This window comes from Chelonia mydas, chromosome 1 (genome assembly GCF_015237465.2).
Source record: "Chelonia mydas isolate rCheMyd1 chromosome 1, rCheMyd1.pri.v2, whole genome shotgun sequence".
Classification (NCBI taxonomy): domain Eukaryota; kingdom Metazoa; phylum Chordata; order Testudines; family Cheloniidae; genus Chelonia; species Chelonia mydas.
Genome location: NC_057849.1, coordinates 245,433,300 through 245,447,246, shown reverse-complemented (window position 1 = coordinate 245,447,246; position 13,947 = coordinate 245,433,300). Strand labels below are relative to the sequence as shown.

General features: G+C 42.1%; 1 protein-coding gene across 1 annotated transcript in view; it reads left to right on the top strand.

Annotated features, from left to right (window-relative positions):
- The window catches only part of TMEM178B (transmembrane protein 178B), a 328,885-nt gene that overhangs the window by 90,147 nt on the left and 224,791 nt on the right, over positions 1-13,947 (top strand). Inside the window, exon 2 of the mRNA XM_007072298.4 lies at positions 4,423-4,536. Coding sequence (XP_007072360.1) covers positions 4,423-4,536 — 114 coding nt within the window. The remainder of the gene's footprint in view (positions 1-4,422; positions 4,537-13,947) is intronic.

The following is a 13,947-nucleotide window of genomic DNA, read 5'->3' as shown; positions in this document are numbered from 1 at the left end:
TATCTCACTGACTGACTGGCAAGATCCCCTCCCCTTACATACCTACAAGGGCATGGCTGACAGCATTCTAGGAGGTTCAAGGAAAATGTAGTTCTCAGAAAGTCTGGAAGGTTCCATGAGCTTCTACAAAGATCCAGAACATTCTAAGTTTCAGAATAGCAGCCGTGTTAGTCTGTATTCGCAAAAAGAAAAGGAGTACTAGTGGCACCTGAGAGACTAACCAATTTATTTGAGCATAAGCTTTCGTGAGCTGCAGCTCACTGCATCCGATGAAGTGAGCTGTAGCTCACGAAAGCTTATGCTCAAATAAATTGGTTAGTCTCTAAGGTGCCACTAGTACTCCTTTTCTTTTTGAGAACATTCTAGGAGGTTTAGTGAAAAATGAATCCACATACGGAATATCGGAAACATGTTACTTCAAACACTCTATTTTCCCTTTTGTAACTAACAACAAAAACTGCATGCTGGGCCCAGTGCCCCCCACCCCACCCCCAAGCCCAATACCCCAGGCAGTCCTTGGGTTGCCTGCCTGTAAATCCAGCCCTGGCCCAGTCACTTGAACTGAATGTGAATCTCTGTGAGCTGTAGCAATATTAAATCTTTGTGCGTCAATGTGATGGGGTGGAGACACCTCACTCAGTGGATGGAAAGGAGAGGGTTAAGTCTCTTTTCTCTCTGAAAAGAAAAGCCACAGTTGTGTGCCCTCCTGAGTGCAGGGATTTTCAGGGAGCCTTTCATGAGGGAAGTAGTTCTGGGCCCAGTTGTAGTGAATCATGTCATCCTCCCAGGGCACTAGAGGATGAGCGTACTCAGAGGACTTGGAGGTAGTTTGCATTACGAGCTAGACCATCTGTGGGGGTAAAGGGAGCAATCTCTCTTGTGAAGTACTTAAGCACTGGTGTCACAAAGTCATCTTTTTGTTGATTGTGTTTAGAGACTTGGACAAAGGAAACCCTTTTGGATGTTTAAGGGTGAATTCTCCTCTCACCAGTTTCACACCAGTGCAGTTCCATTGACTGCAGTGGAGTTATTCAGATCTACACTTGTGCAAGCAAGGTCAGAATGTTGACTTGAGTTTGTCTCTGACTACAGGAAACTTTTTGTAAATTTGACCAGGAAATCTTGAGTGGACCTTATTACAGCTCATCTGCCCTGTCTGTCAGACCTGAAGAAGAGATCTGTGTAGTTTGAAAGCTTCTCTCTTTCACCAACCAAAGTTGGTCCAGTAAAAGATATTGCCTCACCCAGCTTGTCTCTCTAATATCCTGGGACCAACATGGCTATAACAATACTGCAAACAGCTGTCTGTCAGTGATCGTCAGTAGAAGGCAGTCACAACTGCACACCCTTTCCACAGGAAGTGTGTTCCACCAGTTGTCAGTGTTGTATAGTCTGAAATAATTCAGGTGTGTTGGGCAGTTAATCAAATGTGGTTTTGACATATTCTGAACTACATTCTCTGTAGTCTTTTAAATTCTGTAGGCACAGAAAGAATGTAATGATATGGTGTTCTACTTGCCTAACTATTGCCAATTTTTTTCATCATAAATGCTGTATATCTTAGTTAAACAATTACCACTGCAAACACAGGCCTTTGTTGAGGAACGCATTCCTGTTCAGGACAACAGTTAAGCATGTGCTTAAATCTTATGGATGTCAATGGGACATAAGCACGTGCTTAAGTGCTGCCCTGAATTGAGGTCATAGTCTCTTTCTTGCCTTAGGGTTTGACACTGTAAGGTGCTGATAGCCATTAACTCTCAATGACAGCAACGGGAATGGAGGGTGCTCAGCATCTCACAGGAAGTTAGCACAGCCCATTAGTGTTGATTGCATTCCTTTAAACATAGTATTCCATTTATTAATATCTTTTTTCAGTTGTGAATCTGTGTTCCTTGCTGTTGCTCTAGGCAAGTCTTCTCTCTGGATAGGTATCAGATAACATGAAGATTATTTCCAGACAAATAAGCAATTTCCATCTTTCTGCCAAAACTTCTGAACCATGAACGTAGCTGAGCAAAAGCGGGTAGAATGTTTTTCCAAATTAGCATGAAGACATTAGGATCATCACTAGGAAGGTAGAGATTTTTTTTTTAAGACGATCTTTCCGCGGTAGCTTTCTTTTTTTAACAACTATTCTTGGTTTGAAACTTTCATTCTGGGCGTACATTTGGTGCCCAGATGGTGCAGGCATGCACAGAAGCCCATCACGCTGTCAGGGCAGGCAGATACATATGTAAATATTTTGCCTTTTTCCCCTATAATGTTTGGCTTTGTCGAATCTAATTGCTGTCAAAGGCAGAATGCGAAGAATACTTAAGAAAAGCAAACAGTGAGGACCTCCAATGTTTGTGCTGCACAAACTTCAGAAGATGCTTACAGTCTGGGTTGTAACTAATAATTTTGTTGCATAACATTTTATTCACACTCTGAATCCATGGTGCATTGTTTCAGTTCATGCCAAGTAACATTTATGACCTGAGGCAGCTTGAAACTCAGCTCAGAGGTGAATGGTGAAAGCATATTTAACCCTTTGGAGCTGAAAGACAGGGCTCTTGGCATCATGTGTTTAATGCCTTTTAAGTTGGTGTTAATGGTGGGTGTTCCGTTCCTGGCCCTGGTACGGGGTTGCATCATTTTCTCATTTGTTTTATTGGTGTACGACTTATTGCTTTATTTAATGTATTTTTCTATCATCTGTTGAGTATCAATCAGAGAGGCAAAAGTTAGCAAAGTCTGTCTGTCTCTCCTCCGAGTACTGAAATGAGCATGGTCAGTGACACTGAGAATACCTACTTATTTATTAAGGACCTGATCCAAAGCTGTCATAAATATAAAGGGAAGGGTAAACACCTTTAAAATCCCTGCTGGCCAGAGGAAAAACCCTTTCATCTGTAAAGGGTTAAGAAGCTAGGATAACCTCACTGGCACCTGACCAAAATGACCAATGGGGAGACAAGATACTTTCAAAGCTGGAGGGGGGAGAAACAAAGGTTCTCTCTGTCTGTGTGATGCTTTTTCTGGGAACAGAAAAGGAATGGAGTCTTAGAACTTAGTAAGTAATCTAGCTAGATATGCGTTAGATTCTGTTTTGTTTAAATGGCTGATAAAATAAGCTGTGCTGAATGGAATGTATATTCCTGTTTTTGTGTCTTTTTGTAACTTAAGGTTTTGCCTAGAGGGATTCTCTATGTTTTGAATCTGATTACCCTGTAAGGTATTTACCATCCTGATTTTACAGAGGTGATTCTTTCACTTTTTCTTCAATTAAAATTCTTCTTTTAAGAACCTGATTGCTTTTTCATTGTTCTTAAGATCCAAGGGTTTGGGTCTGTGTTCACTATGCAAATTGGTGAGGATTTTTATCAAGCCTTCCCCAGGAAAGGGGGTGTAGGGTTTGGGAGGATTTTCGGGGGGGGAAGACGTTTCCAAGCAGGCTCCTTCCCTGTTTTATATTTATTAGATGCTTGGTGGTGGCAGCAATAAAGTCCAAGGGCAAAAGGTAAAATAGTTTGTACCTTGGGGAAGTTTTAACCTAAGCTGGAACAAATAAGCTTAGGGGGTCCTAAGCTTGCAGGTCCCCACATCTGTACCCTAGAGTTCAGAGTGGGGAAGGAACCTTGACAAAAGCTCATGGAAGTCAAAGGAAAGTTGACTTTAGTGGTCTTTTGGTCAGACCCTAATTGCTTAGCAAAATGGTCTGATGAAAGAAATATTGGTGGGTGCCAGGGAAAGGGATGTAGGAAACCCTACTGGCATTGCAACTATCCTTGCATCGCTGAACTAAGTGTTTCTGATCAGAAGCAAATATTGGCTAAGACATCAGTTGTGGGGAGCCTGTGGCTAAAGCAAACTCTTTGCTTCCATGGGCATTACCTTCATTGAGAGGTTCCTCAGGAGACCAAAGCTTGCCGCGGGGATGATTGTGGGTAGAGGGGAATGGCTATAAAAAGAAAATGTAGTACCTCCATGATCAAATAAAAAAAAAAAAGTAGTATCGCATACAGCTGCCTTCCATAGAGTGCAGATGAAATCTCAGCTACGCAATAAATAGGGCACAATGCCGGCCATTCATGTTTGAGTTTGAAGTTTGTCATTTTTTGGTCATGGGATGCCACTGCATTCTGCTTCAGTTCTAATCTATTCCAGTTCTTCTACCATATGCATCACCGTGATATCTGAGCACCTTCCAGGGGTACACAAAGCTGCATCACTATCATCTGTCATGTGTGGTTCTCTCTGTCTCCTTCCTCTTCTCAGGGGACAAATCATATGAGCATTGTTTTTTATATTTATATAATATAAAACAATGCTCACATGATTAATCCCCTGGGAAGAGGAAGGAGACCGAGAGAACCACATATATAAACACATTGCTCTGTTTAACAACATTTTATTTATTTTTCTTTATGTCCGTCACAGGAGCAATTGATCAGTGCACATACATCAAGTACCACTACTCCTCAGCAACAATTCCCAAGAACCTCACCTACAACATCACCAAGACAATCCGCCAGGATGAGTGGCATGCCTTGCGTAAGTGTCTCATCTTTTTTCTTCCTTTCCTCTAGTGTGCACATAAAGTGCAATAGTAACCAGTAAAGGTGAACTGGGGCTTTGGCAGACAACCCAATCAGAGACATCTCATGTGGATAGTTGTCATGGCAGATAAGCCAATTTGCTGCTAGCACCCACAGCTCTGTGTATTTCTTTGGGTGGCTGGAAATTCTGCATTAACATGAAAGCATTAAATGTGTGTGGGGGTGGGGTGGGAGGAACATTCATATGCAGAGGTTAGTATTGAATTAAATATGAACGTGAATAAAATAATCAATTTTGTAATTCTTAATTCAATAAAATCTTTTGAATTTGCATTTTTCCCATGCATTTCATGCTGCTGCAAAATTTCCAGCTTCCAGCAGAATTCAGTACTAGCACATAGCAGAAATTGGTAGGTTCTGTCATGGAATATGTGGTTCTACGCCCAACCCTGTCTCTTGGGTGGGAGGCACTGCTCAGTGACACTGCTTGCCTTTGAGAGTCTAGGAAAAGAAATGCTGCTCTTTAAAGGCACAGGGAAGGATCCCAGCTTCTGGTGATAATTGTGGCCTTTGGTCATCAACTTGTAGCAGTGACTGAAGCAATAAGACATGACAGGGTTGGAATTGCCTGGAGATGCAGGGTTGGACTTATAGATTCTCTTCCTCCTTATGGGCTTTGAGATGGACAAAGGGTTTTCACTGACAAAATTGAAGAATTAAGATTCATATGAAAGGGAAGATGCCAACAGGAGTGCATCCTCTTGTTATAGATGTATATTGGATAGTGTGTTGGAAATTCTTGGAAATTGGAAGTTTGGAAGTTCTTCTCTATTTTGAGCAGCAGTGACTATCTCCTGTCACCACCTTCTGGGAATCTCGCAAATTAATACGGGAATTATTGTCTTTAAAAATATGTATCTTTAACTAAGCAATGTTTAGGGTAATGGGTCATTGTGAGGAGGTACATGTATTTTCTTTCAACTGAAGTGTAATTGCTTACATGTTTGGCCATATTGGTCCCTTGGAGTGCTTCCCCCTTCCTGTTCTAGTGCTAAGCTCTGTGGGAGAATGCAAAGTGTCAGCAGCTGACTGGAATCTTTAGTAGCATATTTTCCAGCCTCTGAAGAGGCAGTCTAGACACAGAGTGTTTACACATTTACATATCCAATTTGGTCCGAGGCACTTTCAGGGTGAGGCTGTTGTTTATTTCCTCACTGTGGAAGGTACAGGGAATGTATGTGTGGGTGGGCGCACGTGCATCTGTGCATATTCCTGACCTAGATTTTCTTGATGCTTCATGAATCAGATAAGTGAAGGTAGATAGTTGTATGTGATTGAGGTATGAATCTGTGTCCCTCTCAGCAAAGGTGGAAAAGGAGAGGCACCCCTTGATAAATCTGTGTTGTTTATAGATCAATTTGTCTTATGCAGTGGCTTTAGATTTCAAAGTATTGGCTATGTGGGATTAATGCATAGCCTCTAGAGGGTCTGAAGGTCACTGTATTTAACAATGAACTGACGCCATAGGTATATTTACGGTGTGGAGGTAGGTGTGTTTGTAACTTGCTACCTTATCCATTGACCAACTTTCAGTTTTAAAGGAGGGAGGTGTCTAGAAAAGCTCTCATTAGCAATCTCCTCTCAGTTTCTTTTGGGGCTGGAGGAGGTGTTCCCTCTTCAAAGAGCTTCTGGAATCTTCATTAGGTGGTCACTAGCTTAGGCAAAGGACAATACAATAAGTTTGCTCACACAAACCCTCTGACCATATCCCCTCCATACCTATGGACAATATATTTTACAGCTAGGCTGGTTTCATCCAGGTTACAGCCTCCAGTTCTGGGACAGGTTATGGTTCTCCCAGCTGTGTGGGGCACACAAAGAGACAGGCCATAGCAGATACAGGGGCAGGGCTTTATTAAAGATGGTGTCCATGCGAATGAGGATGGTTTGATGGAGTCCCCTCTCCTTTTTCCCTTCCTATACCTGCTGGCTGATATCCTCAAATGGCTATGGTAGCCATAGGCATAGAACCTACTTGATTAGAAGAGTTACTGCTGTCACAATATTTGGGTTTATACTTTGTTTACCTTTGGCCTGTTACTCAATTTTTAATGTTTCCTTTGCCATTGTAGCTGGAAGCATGAGTTAATTTTTCAAGAGGACAGAAATGAACCATGAGTTAATAGGAACTTGGCAAGCCATAAAACAACCAACACCACTATTGTACGAAAGCTAGGAATCTATAGACATCATATTCATATATTAGGAGTATAAGTCTTGGCAAGTCATGCCTTTGAGAGACCTCCAAGCAACACGTAGGTGTTGCAGGAAATGGATTGGTGATTCAAAGGCAATGTTCCTTCTGAAGTTATGTCTATACAGCAGTCATGGGGTGTGATTGTACCTTGAGTAGACATTCCTGAGCTAGCTTTAATCTAGCTAGCTCAGGTACTGGAACAGTGAAGCTGTATTTGTGTGGGCTATCCCCATGAGTAATTACCCAGGGTTCCAGGCGGACTTGTATAGCTCACACTGAAGCACATGCTGCCATGGCTTCACAGCTCTTATATCTGAGCTTGCTAGACTAAAGCTAGCTCAGGTATGTCTGCACAAGCTAGTCATGCAGTATAGACACACCCATAGTTAGTACTGAATCAGTGCCCTAAGAAGCCCTGTGTGGCTGCAGTTGCCGTTTTCTGGATGAGTTATAAAAGCAAGGCCCTGATCACTTGTGCTCCTTAAAGATCCCATCTCCCTTTTTAGATGAAAGGAGGTGTTAATGTCAGATGGACTCAAACTTTTGTGTAATTTATCCATCTCTCTTCATACACTTTTTGAGGATTCTGATAAATTGGGACCTAGATCTGAACCACCCCAGATTTTAGCTGTGCAAAATAAAAACTCCCGACAATGATGTTTTGCTAAACCAAAACCGCTCCTGATTATAGCCATATCTAGTGTTGATGTCCTGTCCAAGTTTCAACTTTGTTAATTATGAACTGTCTTGCTATAATTTCTCTGCAATTTTAACTGGCTATAGTATTCTTCAGTCCCTGATCTAAATGGTTGTGCAGTATTGCTTTGCATTGTTAAACAGTTCCACCCCAGAGGTGGCTACATTTGTGGAGGCTGATGTGATTCCTATGTAATTACTGTTTGTAAAGGACTAAAGAGCACTAACTACATTCAGGTAAATTATTCTTATATTGCCTGATGTACATGAATAATACAAAAATATTCAGGGGCAAATAATACCTGAAAGCAAAGGGATCCATGGTTCAGCAATGAAGAAATGACTTGACAGTGGACATCCTAGGGAAGCACCTACTCTTGCATTTTTCACATTTAGGATTATTGTCCCAGAAGCAAAGGATGAAGAGAATAGGAAACTGGAAAGCCCTGAAAAGCAAAAAAGATCTTAACTCTCTTCAGGATTTTTTCTTTCCAATGGATCTGCTTCCCCCCACCCACCCCGAATCAATCCAGAAAGTAGCACAATACTTGTGCTTCAGATATAATAGCAGTCTTACTTCTAGCTGTGCACATCTGACACAAGGAGTCCTGAGTTTGTTTTTGGTAGCTACGATCAGCAGAGGCCAGATTGCATTTTGTGGTGGACAGAGAAAGTATTCCGTTGCTTCCAGGGCTTCTCTTTCCCTGGCTTCAGTCCAGCTCCAGGCCGTAGAGACCAAAAGTGATTAAGTGAAGCATGGGAAGTGAGTTGCTAGATTCAGTTCAGTTTCACGTCTTTGAAACCAGCATCACAATTAGCATAAACAGAGAAGCCAAGAAGTGACTAGAGACTGAACTCCCCTCTCCCATTCAGTGCTGGTCCTCGCTAGTCAGGGTTGAGGGAAAGTGACCAAGTTGCATGGGAGAAGGCTGGGTTCTGGCTGCCTGTGCTTTCCTCATTCTATGGCTTCGTAGAGGTACAAGAAAAAGAGGTAAAAGGTGTAGTTCAATACTGTAGCTCTAACCTTCCTCCAAAATACACTCTGTGCCTTAGCCAGAGCCATTGCTCTCCCTTGCCATCTCTGAATCACTATGCTATGATTTCCCTTCCCCCTCAGATAGGGGAAAAGATTGCTTTAGCTGGAGTTAGGAAGGAATTCTGTTGCTCTTGCTACCTTTGCAGCAGCAGCTCTCCTTGGTCTCATAACAGACTGTTAAGTGGTGGAGTGAGGGATAAATGGGCCCCTAGTGGTGCTCAGTAGCCCATTTTTCTCAACCCTGACAGCCACAACGGACTCTTCAGCACATTCCTCTTCAAGGGTGGGAGAGGGTGAGGGGTTATTCATTTGATACAGAGGACCCCAGTGACAGCAGTCAGCACAGTGAAGCATATACGCCTATAGCTGTGCTTTGAGTGATGCACCAGAAGAACCCAGGGGAGAGGCTGGACCCAGAGGAATGACTGAGGCCAATCTTTTCATTTTTAATTTTAGCATTTTTTTTCAATTCTGTTTGGGATTTTCCAGATAGAACCTTTGCTTCAAATTGATTGCCTGTGGCCACCAGAGCCAGGGAAATAGAACGTCACTTCCCTGTAATCAGTGCCTCTCACAGTCTCTTGTTAAATAGGAATGGCAGGGAGTGTGACTGTAGATTTGCCAGCTCCCCCATCAGGAGATAAATGTTAGTCCAATTAAACAAAATGACTGTCTGTACTAGCTGGGAGGGGAAGAGAAGAGGGAAGGAAAAGAACATTTTGTCCATCAACTTTTAACATGTCTCTCTGGAAAATCCAAGCATAGTGATAGGGCTGGGGTACTGTATGTGTATTTACCAAATGCCATGCTGTGATTAAGGCCCTGTGTACTGCACAGCAAGGTGGAGAGGAATTCTGCAGTAGGGTCACTGGATTCTAAAGATCTTTGGTGACTTCATTTAATATTTTTTTAAAAATTTGAGGTTTATATTGCATTAAATCTGAAAATAGATAATCCAGTTAGGACAGTAGTCCCTGTGCTATTTATTTTAATATTAAATTCACTATATGTTTGGTAGTGCCATTCTTTGGTTTAGCTTAACTTAAGTCAACTGGGAACAGATTTAAGACAAAAGAAGTCTGATATGACCAAAATAAGAGTGTCTACACAGTGGTTTGCACTGGTTTAACTAAACTGGTTTAAAATCACGCCCTTTTTTGGTAAATCCAATAATAGTAATAATCATATGGCTGGCTGTTACAGGACAGATCCTCGGCTGGTGTGAGTAACTGGAGCTATCCCAATTTATACCAGCTGCAGATCTGGCCTTATATATTTTGCCTATCTTGAAAACTTCTGGAGACCTAAATCTGGTGTACAGCGGTAAAGTGTGTGAAACATTGTAGTTGTTTTGAAGGCCACATTCCATACACCAGTGAAACCACTAGGGAAAACAATGTATCCAGTTTGTGTGCCAGCTTGCCCTTCTCAAGTGCTGCTGAGGGATGAGGACCAGCATATAAATACCTCTTGTGGCACTCAGGGGCCTGGAGAGTAGCTATTCCTTTGGTTCCACCTCACAGGAGCAGAAACAAGCACCAGCTGACTGGTATGGCATTATGAGCCATCAGAAAGTTTTTGGAAATGGGATAAGCAACAGAGAGCCTAGGATCTGGTTTGTTCCTTTGCAGCTTTTAGGTGTCAGCCACTGCTGAAGGCAGCATATTCAATGAGTTGGACAATTGAGGCCAGAGTTTCAAAGATCAGTAGGCACCTAGAGATTCAGATAGATGCTTAGTGGGAATTAGGCATCTAGCTTGTTGACCTACCTTTTAAAAACCCCACTAGGCACCTATCTGTATCTTTAAGCACCTAAACACCTTTAGAAAATCTGGTCTTCGTCTGCTCTGGTGTGGCTGCTCCTATATGCTTCTGTGTCCTAATCCAAGTCCACAAAATATAGTGGATGAGGCCAGCACAACTATTTATGACAACACTTGACAGGTCTATCTGTGAATCTCAACGTATTTTGTGAATATTAATAATTTAATGTCATACTGCCCCTGTGAATACCATCATGCTCATTTTACAGCTGCGGAACTGAGCCACAAAGAGGTTAAATGACTTGCCTAAAGTCATACAAGAAGTCAGTGGCAAAACAAGGACTAGAATCCAGGTCTTCCGAGCCCAAGGCCTGTGCTTTAGCCATAAACCATTTATATTTTATCCCAAACCTGCTCTAAGGAAGGCAGGGAGCCAAATAATGTAGGAAAGGGAGGAGAATAGAGGAGGGGAAGTATTATACCCTGATATAATTTTGTTTGGTAAGAAAATACCTTTTAAAAAAAACTACTCTGGTATGATGGCATTTTATTTTTGCCCTTCACTTCTATGGATGAGTCCTGTTGGTCTAAATGGCTGCGTGTGCTACGCTCATTTATTTCTTCCTTTTAAGATATTGTTATTCACTGTTTTTGTGTGTGTACACCCTATATAATTATAAAATATTTCATTTAAGCAAAATAATACAGACATTAGAAGGACTCTGCCTTCTGAGCACTGTCACCCCAAGGTACCTCTCTCTGGTTACTTAGCCCCAGCCAGGCCTGCAGTCCTTGGGGCATTTAGGCAGTCTTCTGCATCATATTGCTTAGGGCAGGAAGGGAAGAACTGCTCCTCAGGAGGCCACTGAGAAAGGTATTTGCATCTAAAAAGCTTAAAAACAAACACATTCCTGCCATATGTTCCTGATTAATAAGATTTTTTTTTCTTCATGAAAACAAAACAACGCCCCCAGTGATAGCAGAAACTGTAGGCAAATGCTATGCGAAGCCCATACTGTTTGTAATCCAAAACGCTGATATGTGTCCCCTCCAGAGCTCATACTGTATCATGTGCAGGCCTCCCAGATCAGAAAAGGGAAAACATGCTTCCCTCTCTCCAAAGACCTTTGTTCTTCTCTTTCACAGGGGTCCACTGTCCTCCACATTAGACATATTTCTGTACTTTTAAACCTTCTATTTCAACCTTTCTCTGTATCACAGGCCTGAATTTATACTTTGGAATAAACTTGGCCAAAAGGGGGAAAAGTGTTGCCTGTTTTCCTCCAGGCCTTGCTGCTGCCAGTAGGCCTTTCTTCCCCTGCCACCTAGGCCTTTCCCATCAATGGTGATGGATGAACAGCTGTGTTTTTGTGTTCTGGAACACGGGGTATGTGTTCCATCTGGTCATAAAGTGACTGTATAATTGCTATAGAAACTGACTTCCTTTCCCTGTGCAACTTGGATAGAAATTGTGTCACCAGATTGCTTTAGAGAGATTCAACTTACAAATAAGTAGCTGATGCCTCCCCAGAAATGTTTAGAATATCCTGTTTATTTGGAAACAATTGTGGTACTGTGTCATCACCTTTGTATGTTTCTTTGTATGTTCATGATCATTATTACTAAGGACATTGGCATTGAGCGTACAGCTTTTATGTGGCCAACCCTACTGTCAGGAGCAAATGAACCATTATGCTTTGGTATGTTCATTGGAATGATAGCTGCCTCTTCTCCATAAACTCATAATGTGAGCTCAAAATAATCTTATATAAAATATGGCATCATGGAAGCCATCTGCAAAAAAACTTATTGTGATGTCAGAAGCAGAAGACTGTGATGGTGGGTAGGGGGACAATCATTGGGAAAAGTGAAGAATTAACTGAAGATGGAGATAATATTTTTATTTACATAGCAACTTCCATGCTAGGATCTTGAAACACTTTAGAAGTATGAATGATATAACCTAGTGGTTTTCAGCCTGTGGTCTGTGGACCCCTGAGGGTCAGCAGACTATGTCTAAGGAGTCTGTGAAAAGTTGTCGTTACCATAGAACAATGGTTTTCAGTAGGTTGTCCATGGCCCCCAGGGGGTCTACACACTATGCCTAAGATTTCCAAAGGGGTCTGCACAGCCATTTGAAATTTTTTAGGGGTCCACAAATGGAAAAAAGGTAAAAAACCACTGGTCTAACCCTCACATTGCCTCTGTGTGGTGGTGGAGGGCAATAATGATGATATTCCTCTCCGCATTTAGGTTCTGCAAATTATTTCAGCACTTGCTTAAGCCCCATTGAAGTCATGAGGGATCTGGATGGATCTCCTGTTGGGGCACATCTGGGATACTGATACAGTAGCTAGCAAGTATTCCTAGAGAAAAGACATGGGGCTTCACTTGCCAATCCCCAGGAGCTAAACACATCTGCATACATCCCAGGCCGTGTCAGTCCACAGAGCAAGATGCGGAGGTTGGCACAGAAACTCAGGTCGTCTGCTTGACAATATAAAGGTAACACCACTCTGCTTTTGGGTTGACCGGAGCTGATATTTGTAAAAGCAAGGGTAAATTTGTGTGGCTGTCCGTCATATCCAACGATGCTGTCAAAGCATCATGTGTTCTCATGGGGCTGTATAATTCGATCCATGGGGGGCAAGATTGTGAACAGATGTTATATAGGAATATGCAGACTCCCACTGAAGACTTGGCATGAGGCTTGCCCCCCCCCATCCCCCAATCAGTTTTTCACATCTGTTTTCCTCAAAGTGTTAACAACCTTTTTTGATAAGGGGGAGCAACTAAGGTCTGTCCTTGGCTACATCTTTGAAGATATCACTATTTATGCTGCATAAGGGCAGATTCTGTTTAAGGGTGTCCTTGAAGTGTTTTTGCTGACTACCCCTCCTGTGTTTTCCGAGGTGCAGCTCACTACAGAAAACTTTTTGTGTGGGAGTCTATCATTACCCGTTCTGATAACGTGACCTGTTCCTCTAAGCTGAGCTTTGATGCTCATTGCCTTGATGCTGGTTGGTTTTGCTTTTTCAAGGATGTTAATCTTTAACACTTTGTCATGCCAGTGGACTTTCAGAATAGAACTGAGACAGTGAAGGTAAAATTTTTCAAGTTGCTTAATGTGTCTGTGGTAAGCTGTCCATGTTTCACACCCATATAAAAGGGATGCTGTCAGTGCTGCATTGTATATTATCAGTGCTGTTGACTGTTTGATGGTATGCTGGTTGTGTAACCTATGGCAAAGTCTTCTGAAAGCCTGTCTTGCCTTTCATATTCTGTTAGATATTTCCTGATCTGGCAAACCATCACTTGAGATGGCATTGCCAAGTTATGTAAAGTGGTGACCATTCTGTACCGTCAATGATGATTGGCTCAATGGTAACGGTTGACGGAACTGGTTGGAAGAGGACTTCACTTTTTTACAGCCTGATGCTGAGTCCACTCAGTTCAGTTGCCTCTGAGAATCTATTTAGGATAAGTTGTAGGTCACTTTCGCTGTGACTAAGTAGAGCACAATCCTCTGCAAAAAGGGCTTCACGTATGAGTTTCTCAAGAACTTTTGTCTTTGTAGTAAGTCTTTGGAGATTGAAGAGTTTTCCATCAGTTCTGTACCTTATGATAAATATGGTAAATATTTCATTATCATAT